The sequence below is a fragment of the Anolis carolinensis genome, chromosome 3 (assembly GCF_035594765.1).
Source record: "Anolis carolinensis isolate JA03-04 chromosome 3, rAnoCar3.1.pri, whole genome shotgun sequence".
NCBI lineage: Eukaryota > Metazoa > Chordata > Lepidosauria > Squamata > Dactyloidae > Anolis > Anolis carolinensis.
This window is the reverse complement of record NC_085843.1, coordinates 43,438,668-43,462,326: the sequence shown is the minus strand read 5'-3', so window position 1 is coordinate 43,462,326 and position 23,659 is coordinate 43,438,668. Positions and strand designations below refer to the sequence as shown.

Genomic DNA, 23,659 nt, shown 5'->3' with positions numbered 1-23,659 from the left:
TTCCAGGTGGGCCAGTGGTGTTGTGGTTTGAGCATTGAATATCTGCTTGGTCTTAGGAACTCACTGGGTGACATTGGGCAAGCCGCACTCAGAGAAAGAAAAAGGCAAATCCCTCAGGGAATAGTGTGTCTTTGTGGATGAAGTGCAAGATTTTGCTGTATTAAGGGCACCATGTTATGGCTTGGAGACTATGAGGTGGGCATCTCTTTCAGTCAGAACCATGGTAGGTTCTTCGTGTTTAGAGATGAAGTTGTGATTGAGTTGTATGAAAATGGTTCTTGTGGGAGGCAAGAAGCATGGAAAAGGACATCTTAGGCCCCTTCCACATAGCTGAATAAAATCCCATATTTTCTGCTTTGAACTGGAATATATGGCAGTGTGGACTCAGATAACCCAGTTCAAAGCAGATATGGGATTTTCTGCCTTGATATTCTTGGTTATATGGCTGTGTGGAAGGGCCCTTAGATGAGTGGGCTGGGCCACCTCCTTCTCAGTAATTATTTGTATTAAATGTGCCATAGTAATTTGCTTTGCTTTTCAATGAAAAAGTAATTAGATTGGACCAGTCAGTATACTTTAATGGTTTAAGTGCTGGATCCATGCCTCTGAAAACCAGGGTTTGAATCTCTGGTCAAGTTTGAAAACCCAGTGGGTGACCTTCGGTGAAACTGATTCTCTTCCAGCCTCAGAGGAAGGCATGACCAAATCACCTCTGAACAAATCTTACCAAGAGAACCTTATGATAGATTTAGAGTTAGAGTCTCTGTAAGTTGTAAATGCCTTGAAGGTAAACAACAGCAAATCTAGATTGACCTCAAATCTAAGTAGCCTAGTTAGCTTTGATGGATCTAATAAAAGTACTATTTAATCTCAGTGTTTTATTTGTTTTCCTTATGGCCCATTACAGATATTTCTGGTCTGTATTTTAGATTATTTTTCATATTCAGGATTTGTATTTTGAGGACTTCACAAGTTTTTCCACCCACATTGTAGCAACAATTTTTATTAGGAATGATGGACAATATTATAGGCTGACTTGGTTAATCCCAAACTTTGTATCCCAAATACTCATATAAAAAATCCCAGTTGCTTTAAAGTATAACACAGTTGATCTGCTTAATGAGTTCTTTGGTGTTAACATTTGTGTTAGTTCATATACACCTAGATAAAAGTGAAAATTTGCAGTATCTATAACAGGGGTCCCCAAACTTTTTAAACAGGTGGCCAGTTCATGATCCTTTGGACTGTTGGAGGGCCGGACTATAGTTAGTCACCGAGCAATAATAATTATTATTAATAATAAAGAGGATCGGAAGAGACCCCTTGGGCCATTGAGTCCAATCCCCTTCTGCCTCTGTGCACCAAAAGCACAAGCAAAGCACCCCTGACAGATGGCCTCCCAGCCTCAATGTTAATAATAATAATAATAATAATAATAATAATAATAATAATAATAGACCCTTGGGCCATTGAGTCCAACCCCCTTCTGCCTCTGTGCACCAAACGCACAAGCAAAGCATCCCTGATAGATGGCCTCCCAGCCTCAATATTGATATTAATAATAATAATAATAATAATAAGGGTTGTAAGAGAAGAAGAGACCCCCTGGGTCATTTAGCCCAACCCCCTTCTGCCCTTGTGCCATGGGGGCCGGATTAATGGCTTTGATGGGCTGCATCCGGCCCCCGGGCCTTAGTTTGGGGACCCCTGATCTATAAGATCTCGCTGTAGTTTCAGAACTCATTAATCAAATACAGTACAACCCCGTACAATCTGCCAGCAATATGGATAAATGAAACTGGGCCTTTCATGGATAAATGAAACAGTAGATAATTGTGAGTCCTGTTAGAATGAAGACCCAGGAATACCTCAGAGGTGCGCTGGAGTATCTAGAAAAGCTCTAGAGGAGAAAAATATTTTGTCGGATGTGGCTAAATGAAATCACAGATTTGAGGATTGTATTGTATGTTATTGTCATATATTATTTAGTGACCGGAGAGGTTGTTATTCTTAAGTTAAAGTGAAATATGTATTCATGCATTTATTCAGGGCTTGTCAAATTGCTTTATGAATGTGAAAGGCAATAGTGATGGATAATAAGGATATTATTCTAATGTGTTATAATGCTTGAAAGAACAGCTCAACCCACATTGCTGCATTGTGACAATATTATATAGTTTTATTTTTTTTATGGACAGCTAGTTAATTTTACATGCAATTTGGAATGAATTCATCAAATAAATGGCTGAAGATCTCTGAATGTGACTATCTGACCAGCACATTCTTTGACAAACAGGAAATAGGGATAGTGTTCTGGGGAATAAACCTCAGTAACTCACATAAGAGTTAAGATAGCATCTATTATTTAACCTGGAAAAATGTCATTTTAAAAACTACTTGGTCTTATGCATTTGCATTGTTTTCTTCTAAAGCGAATTACAATAAATTTTATTGTTAGATACTTAATATTGTCAGCGGGGATGATGGGTAGCAGAGTGAAATCCAAAAAATTCACCATCCCGGTCTGCCTCCTCTCCAGACTGTTTCCCCGTGTGGAAAACAGCACTGGACAAACTCACTCCAGCAGATGAGGGTTCAGTTGGTAGTCCAACGGCAAACAACTTTATTTACATGTTCTATTTACAGATAGAGCAAATTCAGTCCTTTCCCCTCCATGAGTTCTTTCCGAAAGACTCATGCACACACACACACAGCTCATTGCTCATCGCTGTTCTCCGCTCTACACAGGAAACTAACTCCCTCGCATTCCACAGGAACAAGATAGTAAGTCCCGGTCAAAACACACTTGACCCCATTGGTCCTGTGATACATCAATCATAGCAGACTCTCATTAACTCCATAATTGCTGAATCCAGATTGATTTTAACATTTCACAATACACAATACCCTGACAAATATATATTTAAAATATTAATAGTGTTTATAAATTCAGGGATCGAAGAAATAGTTTCCTCAGAATCATGTGTTCTTCTCAAGATTGATGCAGCTCTTCACGTTTGAAGTCTTTCTGCAGTCAAATGCTTTCTATAGCTCAAGTCACAAATATTTTCTAGAGTCAGCCCATTTTGCTTTTATTTGAGCTGATTTCATGTAGCTGGTTTTTGGCTGATAAGAATTAGTATTGCAATTCAGTCCTGTAACTTCGTTATGATTTCATAAGTAATTTCTAAGCCCATGGTGATATAGTGCCTTAAATTTTGGAATGTTTCCATGCTGTTTATTTAAGTAACAACCTGTGCTATGGATAGACTAAAACGAAGTAGCTCACAGCAAAGCATCTGTCACTGGAATTTTATTAACAACCTTGGGTCAAACCAAAGAAGAATAATTGTGCCTAGATTATTTGGGGAAAAATGTTGATTCTAAGGCCCGAGAAGTTAAAAGCCAAAACCAGATGTCTGCTAATAATGTATCTGTAATGAGTTAATTTCATCTCTTGGCTTCTCAAAGAGCATGCTCACTGTGTGACAGCCAAATTCCTTGTTCTGCTTCAGAAGACACTGTTCCTAAAAACAAAGGACTTGTTTATAAGCATTTTGATATGCTAAAAAGGAGAGGTTGATGAACGTTCCTTTGGCATTTCTCTTTTATTGTTTATCTCAAGATTAAACATGATTTTCTTTATAAATATACTCTGTTTTATTTTCTTATTTTCCAATTGGACAAGATATTATTCACAGAGCATTGTTTAAGCTAACTTTAAAGAATTTAATATTATTGATTGAAAGTTTGCTGTGAGATTTAGGCATTTTTTAAAAAGATGGTTGAAAAGAAATCTCCACCTTTCTTCCAAGCCCTCTCTGATTGTTAGAGGACTGAGAGTGGGGGTATGGATTTGCAGGAACTTTGGAAATTTACAGAAGAAGCAGATAAATGCCTGCTCTCTGTACTACTACAAAGCTTCCTGCCCTTCCTCCTTATTTTAAGGAGTTAAGAAAGCAATATCTTTTCTGACTTGCTTGATACTGGAGTGGGATATGAAAGTAGCAACCTTTCTTTCTCTAAAAGCTTCGTACAAGTAAGAAAAACCTATAGGCTGTATGGTGCCTTCTACAGAGCTCAGAAGGCTGGAGAGAGGATAATCTAGTTTGACTTTTGCAAGGGCTTCTATAAAGGCAGAACCCAAGAAGGACATGCATGCTCCTTTTTTTCTTAACCAAGCTGTTGCATTGGTGCTAGCCTTCTGTAGGCGACTCTGAGACACTTATCCCTGTGGAACAGATGAGTAATCCTATTCAGTGTTTCTTTAGACAGCATGTTCACTTGATAAAACAAACTTTAAATTTACCCAATTGAAACTCTGTTTTATGGCAACACAAGGAAATAGGTCTTTCAGATATGCCCTCAGACATTTGTAATGATTGGGTACATAGGGAATTCCAGTCTAACAAGCTCTTGTGATTTATTCCTGATTTACAGTTTTATCCTGCCCATTTTGTTTCGTTTTTAATCTCCACTCTGGAAAAATGTTTATGCATAGTAAATATTTCTCTTTTTTTTCTGCAGAGCCCTCTTGATAGAGCCCAAGCAGCAAAGAACAAAGGCAACAAGTACTTTAAAGCTGGGAAGTATGAGCAGGCTATTCAGTGCTATACTGAAGCAATCGGCTTGTGTCCCCCTGAGAAAAATTCTGACCTTTCTACCTTTTACCAGAACAGAGCTGCTGCATATGAACAACTGGTATGAATTTTAAAGTACTGTATGTTTTGTTGCAACTTAAATATATACTTACTGCTCTCCTCCCACATGCACAATAAACCCATGAACCCTGCCACATGCCCAACGGAGGACCTTCTCACAGCAACACCAAAGGCACTCCAAGTGGTCAAAGAATCTATATATATAAAAGAGTGATGGAATTCGAGCACCGAGCAAAACAACAAAAGTAAAGGGCCCCCAACCTCGAAATTTGACAATACAACCCATCATCCATGCCTTAAGGTTGAAACAACACAAACTCACTTCACGCAGCTCCACATGGAGAGAACCCACAAAGCCCCATTGGGAGCCATGCCCGGGAGGGAGGAAAAGAAAAAACATAATGGCCGCTGCCGCAAGAGGAAAGGCAGGCAAAGGGGAAAAGCTGTCCCCTGGGTTCCTAGCGCCCACCCATCATCCGAATTATTTCTCTCCATATACTCTCCCTTCTACACTATCCAACCCATTTTAACACTCAATATTTTAAATATATGCTATCAACCATGACAATCAACACAATCTGACTCCTAATATTTTAACAAGCTTAAAATCACAACACCAAATAAAAAACAACACTCTTAAAACACAGGAATGCCAGACACTAAACAATCACGGCCAGCTAACACCTCCCACCATCTGCCATGCAGGACACAGTCCAAGCACTCCCAACAGATGGCCACCCAGCCTCTCAATAATAATAATAATAACAACAACAAAATCATCATATAATCCTAACGTTTCTAATATACCCATGATAACGTACTCTATCCCCATTCAAAACACCAACATCTCTTATACAACTCTAATATACCGATGATAACGTACTCTATACCCATTCACAACACCTACAACATCTCTTATTCAACTCTAATATACCGATGATAACGTACTCTATACCCATTCACAACACCTACAACATCTCTTATACAACTCTAATATACCGATGATAACGTACTCTATCCCCATTCACAACACCTACAACATCTCTTATTCAACTCTAATATACCGATGATAACGTACTCTATCTCCATTCACAACACCTACAACATCTCTTATACAACTCTAATATACCGATGATAACGTACTCTATACCCATTCACAACACCTACAACATCTCTTATTCAACTCTAATATACCGATGATAATGTACTCTATCCCCATTCACAACACCTACAACATCTCTTATACAACTCTAATATACCGATGATAACGTACTCTATCCCCATTCACAACACCTACAACATCTCTTATACAACTCTAATATACCGATGATAATGTACTCTCTCCCCATTCACAACACCTACAACATCTCTTATACAACTCTAATATACCGATGATAACGTACTCTATCCCCATTCACAACACCTACAACATCTCTTATACAACTCTAATATACCGATGATAACGTACTCTATCCCCATTCACAACACCTACAACATCTCTTATACAACTCTAATATACCGATGATAACGTACTCTATACCCATTCACAACACCTACAACATCTCTTATACAACTCTAATATACCGATGATAACGTACTCTATACCCATTCACAACACCTACAACATCTCTTAGACACCATTCATACTTACCTCCAACAGACAAAAACACCCAATAATCACAAATAATGTCTATTCACAACCTTTAGGAAATAATATCCCCTAATGACGCAGCATCTTCAACCGCTAACTTACTCAACTTCTCCAATGAAACGTCGCACGTTTGAATTCGAAAAATGGAGTCAACCCGCACTATTACCCCACCTTCTCCCAACCCAACAGTTCCAAAACATCCAAATATCACTACATCCAATATCATCCAAATAAACAACCAAATATCAGTACTCCTCTGACAGAACACTAACAGCGCTCCATACAGTCATACCACCCACATGACCTCCAAGGACTCTACAAACAATGCCACCTCTTCGACTTACAAATACACATGATCACCAACCCACACACTCACACACGACTGGACTTAATATCAGGAAAAAACCTTTACCCTTTACCTTAACTACCTCCTATTCCTCAATACTTTATTTCCCATACCACCAGACTTTGCCACAGCAACGCGTGGCCGGGCACAGCTAGTATTTAGTATAATGTCAAGTTTTTAACTTTGTTTGTGTTTCTAAATACATTACAACTGTACATTCGGTTTCGCCTCTGATACGATAAATAACCTGCTCTCCTTGGACATATGAATATTTGGGTATTGGAATTCTGCTAATTAAAAATACCACCTGTGCTTTGCAAAAGATTGGTGGAAAGTTCCCAACTGCAAGAGCCATACTTAGCTGGCATCTCCAAAGACCTGTGGCCTATATCGATAATACAGCTCATCGGTTGTCTAATGAAAGTTATTATTGTCTGGGTTTTAAAGATTATTCTAGTTTTTGAAGCACATGCAGCCACAGATTTTGAAACCATTTTAGTCTTTAAAATTGTTTTCCAGTACCTTTTTCTGAGTGTTCTCATTTTTAAAATATTTTTCTGATTTCTTTTTCCACTAACCACTTGGATCCTGCTATACATCAATTTCCAAGATGCAGCTTTGAAAATGGTATTTCCTATGAAGGTTTAATTAAGAGAAGGCTATACTCTAGAGCAGAGCTTTCTTGACATTTCATGTTGATGACACGCTTGCTAGATGTGTATCATTTTGCTACATTGTAATTAATACATGATTTGTGATTTGTTACTTGTTTCACTTGTACTCCGAGGTTTCTGTGTATGTTTGTGCAATACTGCCAACTACACACTAACGTGCCATGACACACAGTTTGGAAAGCTCTGCTCTTAGAGTCTGATTACAGCTACATTCGTAGACATATTTGCCTAAGAATAAAGAATAATGTGCCTTGTAAACAATGTGACTGATGTAAAAATCTTGTCTTCTACTATACATATATATTTAATCTGCTATTTCTGTATCTATAGCAAAAATGGAAAGAGGTGGCCCAAGACTGCACAAAGGCAGTTGAGCTTAATCCCAGATATGTGAAAGCACTCTTTAGGCGAGCAAAAGCACATGAGAAACTCGACAATAAGAAAGAGTGCTTAGAAGGTGGGTATACTATATCAAAAAGGCCATTAAATAAAGTTGAAGAGTATGTTCTCAGGAATGTTAAAAATGGCTCTAGCTCTAATACTAACCATTTTTATTATTTTTCAATTTTTAATATTTTAGTGTGACAAAAATTATTTGTCTTTATATTCATTAGAGAGAACATTAGACTTCATTTTCTTCAAAATCCTTACCAAAAAGAAAAATTGGTTTTTTGACCAGATGGTAGTCCAGGTATCAAATTTCTGGATTTCACCAATCCACTCATCTTAGCCTTAAGCTTCATTTTATTAGTTTCCATGCAGTCCATTACAGTATGAAGGTATTGATCCAGCAGGAAAAGTAAAGTTGAGTGTCACCAGCACGTACTCGGGCCTCCAGACTGCTAATGATGTTATGCAGTGCATTTATAATATTAAACAGAATGGGAAATGGAAAGCTGCAGCACCCTACAGCATAGTAGTCATCATGCTAAAAAGGAATCGTCCAGCGCCACTCTCTGGAGTCAGCTTTTAGTAATACTATGTTTCCTACTTGCATCCTATTATGTTGGACTATAGGATGGTCAACAGTATTATCAGCTCTTGAGGGGGGCCCAGCAGAATCAACAGGGCAGCCCTCTTTGAAGTTTTTTTGCTTGCATCAGGTTCTCAGTAGGGCAACCAAGATTCTTATTAGTAGGAAATGAGTTTTTTTCTGTTTATATCTTCTCAGATGTCACTGCAGTTTGTATTTTAGAAGGCTTTCAAAATCAGCAAAGTATGCTACTAGCAGATAAAGTTCTTAAACTTCTTGGAAAAGAAAAAGCCAAAGAAAAATACAAGGTATGGCTTCAGTATTCATTATGTGTTTAGTGACAGATCTTTTGATTATGTTTCTGTAATGCAGCTATTACAAGAACCTTTCATTTTTAACTTCAAGAATAACTAAAAATATGTAATTAATCTGACTGGGGTTTTTTTTTCCTCCTTTAACTCTCAATTCTATAACAGAATCTGGGAAGCCAGCTTGAGTATAATTTAAAAAAAGCACACAATGGAGTGCAATTTTTAAAATCACATAATAATAATAATATCATCTTTATCTATATCTTGCCCCATCTCCCCAAAGGGGCTCGGAGCAGCTTACAACAAGAACCCATATAAAGCACCTAAACACATAACAATCTGGAAAAGTTAGATCGACAGTAGTAAAAGCACATTACTATTATCTTTGTTCCCATGCCAATGCCAAGGGTGAAGTTCTTTGAAAATTATTACCCTAATGAAATTAATAAAACTGGTAACTGCCATAGAGTCAGCAGGTCTCCAGATTGTATATTTTATTCATCAGTCCTTCTTGCATAAGCCTCCCAGGTTGGGTCAAAATATTAAATTATTCAAAGCAAAAGCAATCTATTTGGTGTATTCTTTATAAAGAATTGAATAACAGGTTACTTCAGTTAAACATACCTGGGATGCTGAGTCTTAATAATGCAGTTTAAAACATCAGTAAAGCAATAAGACCTGTGCAGTTGAAAAGTTTAATAATAAATGCTTGCTTTAGTATTGGAAGGGATACTTTGAGACCAATGGCTACAGAATAATAGCAACAGTGACAAACAGATCTTTCTTGGAAGAGTATTTTTAAGGATGTCTCACTCCCCTCAACTGTGAAAGTGGGGAGCCTAGAGAAAGGGGTGAGAAGAATATTGAAATAAATGGACTAATTGATAGAGGTGGAATTATAAATTAATGGGGTCATGCCCCATTTTGAAGAGGTTAAAAGCACTCTTAGTTCTCTCAGCCACAGAGTATAACCAGAAATCCATGGAATTTTTTTTCTCTTGCGTGTAGTTAAATGTTTGTGTATTCACACTAGTGAATTGGCTATATAGAAATATTCCAATTAATTTCAGACAAACAATGTTGATGTTATTACAGAATCGGGAACCCCTGATGCCTTCACCTCAATTTATCAAATCCTACTTCAGCTCTTTCACAGATGACATTATCTCCCAACCGCTTCTTAAAGGAGAGAAATCTGATGAAGATAAGGATAAAGAAGGAGAGGCTTCTGTAGTAAAAGAAAAGTAAGTAACTGATGGATAAAATATAGAAGTTATGGTGAAAAATGGATGGGTGTTTGAAGAGCTGCTCTGTAGAAATATAAGGAAACATAAGTTTGTAGAAAAACAGGAGTTTATTACTTACTGAGCTTTTCTTTCCAACCTTTCTAGCTGATATGAGAGATGCCAATGCTGGAAAAAAAACCCCAGATAACAGTATTGTGTGTTGAAAGATAATAGTAGTTTGCATTTCAGTTTTTCAATTGACTTGCATTCTAATGTCTATTCTTATCTTGGTTACTGGAATTTGGGAGGTTTATGTGGCAGATGATAACATGATGCCTGACCCTGAGTTAAATCCAATATTAATTTGAGCTAAATTGGAGCTATTTGAACCAATAGAACTTGGTGGCTAAGAACACTGGATTTCATCCAGGGCGTAAACCAATGAACCACGGAATGATTTGTATGCTGCTCTGTTACCACATCTGCTACCTTTAAACATGAGTTATGCTAGCAAATGTTTATGTTTAACCTTTTTAAAGTCAGGCCTTACAGGCCACGTTGGTTATTGACATAATAGTTTACTAGTTAGATAAGAGGGAACGCTGAAAAAAGGGAATGCTGGCTTAAGGAGAATGTGATTCTGTGGCCTTGCCTGGTGGTTAGTTTCTTTACTACACTCTATATCAGTGGGTTCGCAACCTGTGGGTCCCCAGATGTTTTGGCCTTCAACTCACAGAAATCCCAACAGCTGGTAAACTGGCTGGGATTTCTGGGAGTTGTAGGCCAAAACACCTGGGGACCCACAGGTTGGGAACCACTGCTCTATAGTGTTCTGCTGAATTTAGAGATGGGTATATCTGTATTTTCTTAAAAAGTGGCTAAAATAACTAATATTTTTGCTATGCGTCTGAGGTGTAAACGTCTTCTAGTAGAAGACTTAGGAGCTAGGCAAATATTTAATTTGAAAGCATTGTTTCTGCTTTAGACCTGATCTTGAAAAACTATTTCATTACAGGCAAAATCCTTAAAACTTTTCAGTGAAAACTGCTCAGTTCTCTGTGTATAAACCTTCTTTCTTCCAAATTGTGGTATAAGAAAAAATATTTTCTGCTTGCTTAAGATTTGGGAATTCATCCCACATGCGGAGGGAAAGTGGGGGGAACCGTCTTACTTTGTTCCCTCCTGTCTATATAGGGACTACCAAACGCAGCGCCCAAACATACTTCAAGGAACATGAAAGGCAATGCAGACTAACTCAACCAATGAAGTCAGCCATAGCAGAGCACTTGATGAACCAACCTGGAGAGAGCATATTATTTGAGAACACAGAAATACTGGACCACCCTAACAACCACCATGTCAGACTACACAGAGAAACCATTGAAATCCACAAGCATGTGGACTATTTCATCAGAAAGGAGGAAACCATGAAAATGAACAAAATCTAGCTACCAGTATTAAAAAACTCTAAAATCAGGATAGTAAATAAAGAACACTCAGAAGATATTTATTTATTTATTTATTTGCAGTATTTATATTTCGCCCTTCTCACCCCGAAGGGGACTCAGGGCGGATCACATTGCATATATAAGGCAAACATTCAATGCCATAACATAGAACAGAGACATGGGCATGGGCAGGCCTTGAACTCATGACCTCTTGGTCAGAGTGATTTGTTGCAGCTGGCTGCTAACCAGCTTGCTCCACAGCCTGGCCAGATTCCAGACAAGAAACAATCATGGCCAGCTAACACCTCCCAACAAAGGATTCCTTCCAGGCTACAAGCAGCCAGGTTTTGAAGCTGCAAGGCCATTCAGTGCTAATCAAGCTGGCCAATTGCAACATTCACACTTTCTTCAAACAGACAAGAGTTCTTCCTCCCACCCTGGACATTCCACAGATACATAAACGCCACCTGTCTAGTTTCCAATAGACCTCACAACCTCTTTGTATGCCTACCATAGATGTGGGTGAAATGTCAGGAGAGAATGCTTCTGGAACATGGCTGTACAGCCCAGAAAACTCACCATAACCCAGTGATTCTGGCCATGAAAGCCTTTAACAACACATATTTTTTTTTCTTAGATTTTTGTTTTGTTTTGGTACATGAGTTGTGTAACGTGAAATACTTCTTTTGAGTAGTGTTAAAATTAAGTGCTGGATTGGTGAAGGATGTGATCATTTGGATGAATTTGAGCTATGCATTAACTCACAAATATGATATCATTAAGAATGATTTGTATTAGAAATAGGGAAATTTCCTTTTCTGCATATTAGTAACTGTTATGCCTGTTATTTTTTTAGCTGTGGTTACTTAAAAGCAAAGAAATATATGGATGAAGAAAATTATGACAAAATAATTAGTGAGTGCACTAAAGAAATTGAAGCAAAAGGAAAATATATGGCAGAAGCCTTGCTGTTACGAGCCACGTTCTATCTACTTATTGGAAATGCAAATGCTGCCAAACCTGATCTGAACCAGGTTATTAGTATGGAAGATGCCAATGTAAAGGTGGGTGAATGATGCTTATCAAAACACTTGTGCTGTTGATACGGTAGCATTCCCTTTGTTGCTCCAAGTAATTGTCTTTTTGAAAGGAAGACATACTGAATAGCTAAACTGTGTGGACTCTTAATGATGAACTGGTGGAGATTCCTGTGATATATCCTGAGAATGTTTTGTGTAGCCTTTCTCAGAGAAGTAGAAATTTTGACCACTATGTGCTGACAGGCATTGATGGGATTGGAAATCCTATGCTCATGTAGTATATCTTTGCTGGGTTATTTTTCAATTTTCTCTTGAATAGGGAGAAGTTAGCAACTTAGAGCATAAAGCAGTCTTTTCCTCAAATGACAAACCCAAATTTGTTGAACTTCAACATTGTTATCCTGTGTGTGTGTCTGGGGATGATGGGAGTTTACTAAAAATGCATTTGCAGTACCGCACCATGGAAGGCTGAATTAGAGCCTCCTTCAGTAAGGAATATATTATGTGAGAATATCACAGCCGTGGTGCATGCACTTCTAACATTATCTCATTAATTACGTTGTTCTCTTTCAGTGGTTAGGAGGTGGCTGAGTCTTAAATGATGCCCTAATTTGAGCTGGAGCTTCTTGTGCAATGTTCTGGATTCACAAATGTCTCTGCCTTCCTACAGCATTAGCCTTTTGACAGCTGTTTGACTTCTTTTCTGGTCCACTAGGAGACTTTCTGCCTTAGTTCTAGCTGGCTCTTCTATGGGGTATATTCTTTCTGAGATATTGTTTTTATTCTCTGCGAATTCTAGAATATTTCAGGTGATATAAATACCACATAAATGTTTATGGGTTATGAACAGTTTTAATGGTAGATACATTAAGCAACATTTTTCAAGTGTAAAGTAGAAACTGATCAAAATGTAAGACGTCCTTGCTTTTTTATTCTGACAATTTCATCACATTATAATTTTTATTATTCTTTACAATAGCTGCGTGCTAATGCCCTAATCAAGCGAGGAAGTATGTATATGCAACAACAGCAGCCTATGCTCTCTACTCAAGATTTTAATATGGCTGCTGATATTGATCCTCAAAATGCAGATGTTTACCATCATAGAGGGCAGGTAAGACTGTTCATTTTATAATTTCATTGTTAATGAGAATAATAACAACAGAAAATGCCAGAAAATACCTCACAACCTCTGAGGATGCCTGCCATAGATGTGGGCGAAACGTCAGGAGAGAATACTTCTGGAACATGGCCATACAGCCCGAAAAACATACAACAACTCTGTGATCCCGGCCATGAAAGCCTTCGACAACACACAGAAAATGCCAGTGTTTAGCCACTTAACAGTACCCATCCAGATTATTATTATTTACCCCTTGGAAATTCCAGTTTATTTCAGTGAGTAAAAACACTCCATAACAACAGGACTTTATATATATGCACAGATTCAGAACCAGGATCCACATGTTTTCATAAGGTGAAATGTTCATTCTAAGTAGCTGGCAGATGTTCTTTTTTTGCAAACTATCCATGTATTGTCTGTTCTGAAAATACTACTATAACTATTTCTAATTGAAAAAATAATATTTGGTCTGGTCCCAAAAGTTAGCAGACAAACCCTAAAACTCAAGTGTTTTGATTTACTTGCAGGAAGAGAGTAACTTTCTATCCTAGTAACAAAATAATAAGATCTGTTATTTGTGCCAGCCACTCTGTATGCAACCAGTGCACATTACTTGGAAGCTGCATCAGTCTTTGCAAGGAAATTTTCCTCATGCTGTACTGTCTGCTGGCTTTATTACCTACTGTCCTGTAAAAGTGGCATTCACTGGTTAGCAGATTTTCCAGAAGTTCTAAGCTGTATTTCTTCCATGTGGAAATAAGTTTAGCTAATATTGCTACCACATTGTAACCAAGATAGGATTTCCATGGTGCACAAGCTCCCTGGCCAGGTAAATGACTTCCTTCAGAAGATATAATGTCTTAGCATTGCAGCAACAGCAGACATATTTTCTTAGTTTCTCTAAAGAATGTTCCTGGGATTGGCATTTGGCTCTGAACCCAATTACCTATTGATCCAACTGTCCATAAATGCTCAGAACTGTTTTAAACAGTTCAAGAAACATAAACCACATGTCCCGAAACCTGGCTATTTGCTTAGTCATTTTATACATTACTCTTGTTTCCCTGATGTGGAACTGCAAATACATTGAATACACAACAGCTGTTCAGGCTCATCATAGCTCTGAAATGACTGAAGAACAGTTCATCTAAGATTTCGTGTTGTCCTTGACATACCCACATCAAGTGCTATAGATTTAGCTCTGTGATGATTTTGGCAGGGTTCCCCTTTTTCTGTGCCTGGAATATACAATCTGTTTCATTGATTATGTAGAAAATAGTGTCTAATTATATAAAATGCTTCAGTATTTTCAATTTCTCTTTGCGTCCTTTTTTAGTCTTGGGAATGATATATTGAACTGCCCTCTGTGGTCTGTAAATGTTGCATCAGGTGTTCTGTTCCTGCTAAGCACATTATCATCTCTACTTGGTCCTTTTTTGGACAAAATCAAGGAATCGTGTATTTATTGCCGTCCTCCGATTTTTGAATAAGAAAAAATAGTTGTTTTTATCCAGCTGCTAACACCACATTCTCTGCATTAATTTCAACTACAAAATGGTGTGGTGCATTTTATGTCCCAATACATGTGAGAGAAAAACAGTAGTAAAATTTGGTCACTAGCAAAATACAATAGATTTGTTGGGATTGTTGTATTTTTTTGTCTGAAAGTTCTGGACATTGTTTAATTTTTTTTGAGGCAAAATGTAAAATGCCCATCTCATAAGTCTAGTTTCGTGTGAATTCAGCAACAAAATGACTCCAGAGTTCTAGAATATCCCTTCTAATGCGATGAAAACTAAAATATCTCTTCTCAGCACTCAGAATCTGGATGGAAATGTACAATATTTCTGTTAAATGGGGGAAGAAAACTAAGCTATCTAAACAAAATTAAGAGTCAGCTTTGCAGAAATGATCTTCATGAAACCCCTGTTTTATAACTGGAGAAGATTGTTTTCTTTGGTAACTGTATTATGGCAGTGATTTTCATTTTATTGCTACTGAGTTCAGTGCTATGCTCAACCTTCTATATTTGTTTTTAGCTAAAAATTCTGCTTGATCAAGTTGAAGAAGCTGTAGAAGACTTTGATGAATGTATTCGTTTGCGACCGGATTCTGCCTTGGCCCAAGCACAAAAATGTTTTGCATTGGTAAGTGTATGAAATTCTGGAACAGTTTATTGTAACATAAAGTGCATAGTATTTGTTCAAAATGCTGGCTCACTTTTAGTATAAGGAAATGTATGAGTACATTGGCTAGTATGCGGTGGTTAGATGGTAATAAAATAGTTTTTAGTTCTGTTTTTTATTTTTTACATAGTAATTTTTATTTGCAGTACCGACAAGCCTACACTGGAAGTAATTCTTTACAAGTACAAGCAGCAATGAAAGGCTTTGAGGATGTTATTAAAAAATTTCCAAGGTGTGCTGAAGGCTATGCACTGTATGCCCAGGTACGTTTGTTTATTTTAGATAGTGAACATTCTACATTATAATTCACAAACAAAATATTTAATTTTCTACTGATAAGTGTTACTACAGTCGAGTCTCACTTATACAACATAAACGGGCCAGCAGAATGTTGGATAAGCAAATATGTTGGATAATAAGGAGGGATTAAGGAAAAGCCTATTAAACATCAAAATACGTTATGATTTTACAAATTAAGCACCAAAACATCATGTTTTACAACAAATCGACAGAAAAAGCAGTTCAGTACATGGTAACGTTATGTATTAATTAGTGTATTTACGGATTTAGCATGAAATATTGCAATGTATTGGAAACATTGACTATTAAAAGGCAGATTACGTTGGATAATACAGAACATTGGATGAGCGAAGGTTGGATAAGCAAGACTCTACTGTATTTTGTATTTAATGTGGTTACAAATTGTCTAGGAAATATGGACTATTTTTTGATATGAAGAACTTTGCACCTAAATTTATTTATTTATTCAATTAATGCAGGCCTTAACAGATCAACAGCAGTTTGGCAAAGCTGATGAAATGTATGATAAATGTATTGATCTTGAGCCAGATAATGCTACTACATATGTTCATAAAGGGTAAGTACTATTAAATTATCTACAGGACTGCTTTTATGATTTATGTATATATTGAGAGTGTTAGCTTAGTTTCAGTTTAAAGGTAATTCTCTTTCAAAAGGCTTTTGTAAGAAAAAAACACTTTGGTGAGGAAAATTTTCAATTGCTTCCTTTTGCCATAGTGGAAAACATTTCTAAATAATGCATTATTACATGAAATTTATTAGTAACAATATGTCAGTTACCAGAGTAAAAGTGAATTTGGATAGTATACCATACCAGAGAAATCTCATATCGAAAGTTTAATTAAAAACATGCTGTTCACTTTTTAAAAAGGATTCAAGAGGCATAAGGCCTCCTAGAATGTACTATCTGCAGCCAGAATGCAGACAAAAAAAGTTAAGCCACATCCCTCACGCCATGAAATGACGATAGATAAAAGATGATAAAATTTTGCATCTCCTTTTTGAAATACTCCCAAGTATTTCATACTCCAAATTTATCTCTATAAAAGATGAGGCCCCGCCCTCTTTTTCAGGAAGAGTGCTGTGAGTTACAAGGAAACAGACTTCAATGTAACTATAAATAGAAATACAAATCAATAAAGAAATAAATAGCAATTAATGCAAAAAAGGCAATAGCAAATTAATACTAAATGTCCTATTTTTCTTTATGTTTCAATGTATGTATACTATATACTTATACCAATAACACTGAAATTGTGTTCTAGGTAATTCTTGAAAGGAATATATAACATCTAGATTTCAGATTTTGTTTTACCTATTTCTCAATAAATTGAGTGGGTAACTGTGAAAGGGTAGGGGAACACATTAGTTCCCAGGGAGACCTGGAGAGGTTCATTATTTGGTGCACCAGCATCCATTTTAGATCACTTTTTGTTTACTTTCATTTCAAAAACGTAATCACCCAGGATGGGCCCAAAATGTATTGAGAATATGGAGGGGGGACTTGTTGAAAAATGTTGACATCTGGGAAACATCCGGGCATGGTGAAAATGTCCACATCTTATAAGGGGTTGGATGATTTTTAAGTCTAAACCCCACCCCCAGGTTCTGAAAGGAACAAAAATGACTGCTGTTGGGGGGGGGGGGGGTTACTTGCTTTGCCCACTTCTGCCATATGCTTGCTTCTTTAAGACAAAGCCAATATGTCAAGGTTGATTGCTGTTTTTATATGCTGGTAGGTTATCATCTATATAATCACTTTTGGTCTATGATTTTATTTCAGTTTACTTCAACTTCAGTGGAAGCAAGATTTAGATAAAGGTTTGGAACTTATAAGCAAAGCAATTGAAATTGATAACAAATGTGACTTTGCATATGAAACCATGGGGACAATTGAAGTGCAAAGGTAAGTTCCAGACATTTGATTTGAGTATTGAAGGTTCTTCTGATGTTGCATCTACACTGTGGAATTACTGTAGTTTGACACCACTTCAACTGCCATGGCTTGAATGCAATAAAATCGTAGCAGTTGTAGTTTTACAGAGTCTTCAGCCTTCTCTGCCAAAGAGTGTTGGGCCTCACCAAACTACAACAGCCAGGATTGCATCGCATTGAGCCATGGCAGATAAAGTGGTGTCAAGCTGTATCAATTGTTCAGTGTGGATGCACTCCCAGCCATGCCAAGGAGAAAAAGTGAAAGATAAAGGTTATGGCTAGAAAAACAGCATGAACAACTGTATTGATTCTATAGTGATGATGTATCGTATGAACAAGGGTGACATTAGCTGGAAGATGGCCTTTGCACATTTAAAACATGCATGCCAACTGCTCCTGTTTCTTGAGACCTGGCCATGTGTCAGTTACATCCTATTTGGATTACTGTAGCACACTCTATGATATAAATTATTATTATTATTATTATTATTATTATTGACACAAAGACATAGTATGACACAGTAAACGAGATATATATGCTGCATTTTGTATCACAAAATCACAAGTCAAACACTTCCCAAGTGTTTAGGACTGTATGATGTATTTTCAGATGATGCGTGTAGATCCCAGTAAGGTGGCCTTATGCAGTTGACAGATCGTAATTTTATCAATGTTTATTGTTTCCAAATGCCGGCTGAGATCTTTTGGCACGGCACCCAGTGTGCCCATTACCACTGGGACCACCTGTACTGGTTTATGCCAGAGCCTTTGCAATTCAATCTTGAGATCCTGATAATGGCTGAGTTTTTCCTGTTGTTCTTTGTCAATGGGTGCCACCTTGTTGTGGTGGGGGAGCTTAACTGCTCCAAGGATGCTAAGAGCTGTACTGGCAGTAGTGTAACTACCGGCAGGTCCAAACAAGCCAGAGAGGTCTCAGTTGAGGAGTGGAACTAAGAGCACCTAACCCATTCGCATTATGGAGAAACAAACCAAAATGAAGTCTATACTGACCCGGTCGTCGCCCAGGATAAAAAGTACCCCGGAGCATGCTGCTGATTCTGGACATCCATCGACAAGTGGGCAACAGAATCAAGATAGAAATGAACAGACACAGAAGCGGCAGAAATATACAATGCCAGAAAACTGCAACAATAACAATAATAATAATAATAACAACAACAACAACAACAACACAACAAGATGAGTCCACAGCAGACACTCTGCTGGCTGTTGTATTGGATCACACGTCGGACACTTCTCAAGTGTCTAGGACTGTGTGATGTATCGGCGAATAATGTGTGCAGATCCCAGTAAGGTGGCCTTCTGCAGCTGGCAGGTGGTAATTTTGTCAGCGCCAGTTGTGTTTAAGTGCAGGCCAAGGTCTTTAGGCACTGCACCCAGTGTGCCAATCACCACTGGGACCACTTTGACTTGCTTGTGCCAGAGTCTTTGCAATTCGATCTTTAAATCTTCATATCGTGTCAGCTTTTCCAGTTGTTTCTCCTCAATCCTGCTGTCACCTGGGATTGCTACATTGACAGTCCATACTTTGTTTTTTAACACGATCATGAGGTCAAGAGTATTGTGCTCCAAAACTCTGTCATCGTCTTATTTATTATTATGTGCGACAACCTCTAAAGAGTATTCTGAAACTTTGGTTGATCCCAACAGCTGCAGCCAGGTTGCTAGCAGGTGCTGACTACAGGGAGTGCACAACTCCTCTGTTGCGTCAACCCCACTGGGTCCAGATTTATTTGGCAGATTGTGTCTCCTGGTATGAACCTGCTCAGCCTGAGATCCTCAGGAGAGGCCCTTCTCTCAGTCCCATCACCATCGCAAGCACAATTAGTGGGAAAGCCAGAAAGGGCCTTCTTGCTGGCTGCCCCTCAACTCTGAAACTCCCTTCTTCCCAGGGAAGCCTAAATGGTCTTTTCCCTGCTATTCTTCCAGTGGCAGGTTAAAACCTTTATTTTCAGGCAGGTTTTTAAGATGAAATCAAAGGTGATGTGTTTTATATAAACAGGTTTTTAAATGAATTTGATGATTTCATTGATCTAGTTATGCATTTTAATAGGTCCCATATTTAATTATATTGGTCACTATGTTTCTTGAACTGTGGTCACCAGAATAAAATATTCCTGGTAATGTCCAAAGCAGACTAAAGTGGCAGTAGGCCTCTTTCAGTCTGAATACTATGCTCCTTTTGATGCAGAACAAGAGACTGAGACATACTAGGAAATGTTTGTATCCATTGCTCATTGTCTAGGGTCATCAAACATGCCACTTTTCTAAAAACTTATAAAGGTAGCTGTGTTGACCACAAAACAGAAACTAAGATGCACATTGTTGGTGCTATGGTTCCATGATTCGACCCTCCTGATGGTGCAAAACTCCCACTGAATATCAGAAATCTGTTTCTAGTTTTAAGATGTGTAGAAATGCACTTCACTATGCTGCCATATTGCTTACTTTATTTTAATGTGACTCCTTTCTTTTATTTTAGAGGCAATCTGGATAAAGCCATTGAAATGTTCAACAAAGCTATTAACCTAGCCAAATCTGAGACGGAAATGGCTCACCTCTACTCGCTCTGTGATGCTGCCTATGCCCAGACAGAAGTAGCAAAGAAATATGGACTGAAACCACCAACATTATAGAAAAGCAATAGGATGGAAGTGAGCTTTTAAAAAAGTAAAGCTGTCAATTTCTGCGTAGTCCTAAAGACACTGTTGCAGTGTGTTGAATGGTGGAAGTTGGGTTTTCTTTCCCCTCAGTTCATGGTGATGTAATTATCTGTTAAATGTTTAGTTGTTGTGGGAGTGATTGTTCAAGAAAGTAAGCAGTTTGTTTTCCCTTGCAGCAGATAATTGTTAAAGGGAGATTAAAACAGAGTTGCAAGGGGATAAAGTATGATTTTGGCCATGCAAATAAAGACCTTTTTGATTCATTCTTTCACTGTACTTGTGCAGAGCTTGTAATTTTGTTTTACAGCTTGTAATTCTGTTGATTTTAAATTAATAGTGCTGTCAAATTTTTATATGGAATCAATAAATCTCTTGGTTTTGATTTTAGTGCTGCGAAATGAAAATGTACATTGCAAAATTGCTTAGTGCTATGGATTTTTAAAGACAATTGTGGTTGATTAATCTTTTCATGCAGTTACGATGTGCAGATCTTTCATCTTTTATATTTTTCTGCTTCACTTGGGAAATAACTACCCTCTGCCAAAATGTTTTTAACATGCTCTTCTAGTGCATGGTTTAGCAAACTGCTTTAGAGAATTCTACATTTCATTTGTCCTGCTTGGATATGGCGTATATGCCAAAACACAGCTTCGCCCCTCCCTTGATTTGACTGTCATTACAGAAAAATCGTTTCAGGAGAGTAAAAATGTTGCGTGGGTCCTGCCAGAGTCCTTGAATGATTCAGGTTGTTATGCAAATTGCTGTTCTACGTTTAGTCTTTGGGGTGGGATTTACTTCACAGGGTCCCACTTGTTTAGAAACCATGCTCTTAAAAAAGGTACATTTTTATTGATGATGCACAAAATCTTCATTTACAACAGTTTCTCTGTAGCTCTTTTTAAAAGGTCTACCTATGCATTAAATATGTTACTCTTAACCAAATATTGAGCTGTTCATAGTAGCTACTGAAGCCAATACAGAATTTTTGAAGTTTCATGTGCTACAAAATTCATTGCAGGACCTGTGCAATTTAATTTGGATTTGTGTCTTATTCCCAGTTCACATATAAAAAATTATTATTTTGCTGGAGATAGGTGTCTTTTTTTCTAATACAAATACTATACTAACTTGGAGCGAATAAAAACATCTGAATGTTTAATTTATGCTCAGTGTGTAAAGTCAGTTCCTGTTTTTTAAAAAACTGCTTTGATAGTTTTCTTTCGGGAGTTAAGATTTTCTGTTAAATTATCCCCTTTGGATTTTGTCTCCTCCCTCGACTGTCATCATGTATTCAAATGGGTTTTTATTTGCATGGCTCTGACATGTCTTTCCTGAAAGGAGTTAAGAATTAAGCATGTGCTGTCTAATAACTAGCATTCCAGATCATCACAGACTGTTGCCTGTTGTTCCAATTTTTGATCTGCACTGAAAGAATGCATATGTTTGTTATTTTTTGTAAATGACTTACATGTGTAAAGTCACCAAATAAATATTACATTCAAATAACTCTTATACATACATGAGTGTGGATACTGGTTGAAATTGTTTATTTTTAAAATAAACATGTGAGATGCCAGGTATCATAAATTAACCTGTAGCTGCTTGACTTTTCTTTTCCTGTTTACCAAAAATTGGGAGGGGAAAACATTTTTCTCCACTTGAGATCAATGGGTGGAGTGAGATTTAGGCATACTTTAAAAGCTATGAGCCTTGAGCTTGTCATGGCTGACTCAAGCTTCACTAAATTCACTATATATTTCCTAAGTATGGTTCCAAATCAATCATTTCTTAGTGTGTCGATCATAGAATCGTAGAATAGTAGAGTTGGAAGAGACCTCATGGGCCATCCAGTCCAACCCCCTGCCAAGAAGCAGGAAATCGCATTCAAAGCACCCCCGACAGATGGCCATCCAGCCTCTGCTTAAAAGCCTCCAAGGAAGGAGCCTCCACCACAGTCCGGGGCAGAGAGTTCCACTGCCGAACAGCCCTCACAGTGAGAAAGTTCTTCCTGATGTTCAGGTGGAATCTCCTTTCCTGTAGTTTGAAGCCATTGTTCCGCGTCCTAGTCTGCAGGGCAGCAGAAAACAAGCTTGCTCCCTCCTCACTATGAAATAGTAAAAAGAGCACTTCTGTTAGAGCTATCATTCTCAAGATGATGTATGCCATGCTTTTAAAACATGACTGCATAACAAGAAATTTGTACGAGTGTTTTAAATGGAGGGAATTTAAAATTTTGTGTCCATTATGATCTCTGTGGAGCCCCTGGTGGTGCAGTGGATTAAACTGCTGAGCTGCTGAATTTGCTGACCGAAAGGTTGGCAGTTCAAATCCAGAGTGGAGTGAGCTCCCGCTGTCAGCTCCAGCATCTGTCAACCTAGCAGTTCCAAAATATGTAAATGTGAGATCAATAGGTACCGTTCCAGCAGAAGATAATGGTGCTCCATACAGTCATGCTGGCCACATGACCTTGGGGGTATCTACGGACAACGCCAGCTCTTCGGCTCAGAAATGGAGATGAGCACCAACCCCCAGAGTCGAACATGACTAACATCAGGGGAAAATCTTTACCTTTATGATCTCTGTATTTGCTAGACCCATGGTTTCATTTATCCATTTCTATACAATATGGCCTCTCTGTAATCATTTTCTAGGTCCTTCCACGACTGGCATTCTTTGGCTGGAAGTTCATCTCAAAAAGATTTGGTATTATCCATGTGTTTTCATATCCACATGAAGCCTGGGAATGTTTCCCCTGTGGACATAGGGCTTGTGTATTTGAAGCCTTCAGTCACTGGGCAGATAGCCAGTATATGGATTGGGAGTCATCATAAATGGAAACCAGAGAATAAGAGTTCTCTTAATTGTGCAGGAATCCACGCCCAAGAAATGGGATATAAAGACATCTTACTCAAGCGTGCTGCCATGTTGGACATCCCATGTAGTATCGGGCACTTTTTCTACTTAAAAATATGAAAGCCCGATTCTGGAACTTGGTAGTACACTTGTTTGCAGTCACACTAACAGTACAATCCACTTACCCCACAAATTCTAAATTTTCCTGAGAGGGGTTCAAGCTGTTT

At 37.9% G+C, this 23,659-nt stretch overlaps 1 protein-coding gene across 4 annotated transcripts in view; it reads left to right on the top strand.

The window, feature by feature from the left end:
- The window catches only part of tomm70 (translocase of outer mitochondrial membrane 70), a 54,929-nt gene extending 32,844 nt beyond the window's left edge, over positions 1 to 22,085 (top strand). For all 4 annotated transcript variants that reach the window (XM_062974802.1, XM_062974801.1, XM_062974804.1 and 1 more), the window contains 11 exons: positions 4,528 to 4,701; positions 7,663 to 7,789; positions 8,504 to 8,613; positions 9,712 to 9,860; positions 12,147 to 12,354; positions 13,310 to 13,444; positions 15,493 to 15,600; positions 15,786 to 15,902; positions 16,419 to 16,516; positions 17,744 to 17,866; positions 20,399 to 22,085. In XM_062974802.1, the coding sequence (XP_062830872.1) occupies positions 4,528 to 4,701; positions 7,663 to 7,789; positions 8,504 to 8,613; positions 9,712 to 9,860; positions 12,147 to 12,354; positions 13,310 to 13,444; positions 15,493 to 15,600; positions 15,786 to 15,902; positions 16,419 to 16,516; positions 17,744 to 17,866; positions 20,399 to 20,552 (1,503 nt within the window). In that variant the 3' untranslated portion in view covers positions 20,553 to 22,085. The remainder of the gene's footprint in view (positions 1 to 4,527; positions 4,702 to 7,662; positions 7,790 to 8,503; positions 8,614 to 9,711; positions 9,861 to 12,146; positions 12,355 to 13,309; positions 13,445 to 15,492; positions 15,601 to 15,785; positions 15,903 to 16,418; positions 16,517 to 17,743; positions 17,867 to 20,398) is intronic.
- The last annotated feature ends 1,574 nt before the right edge of the window (positions 22,086 to 23,659 follow it).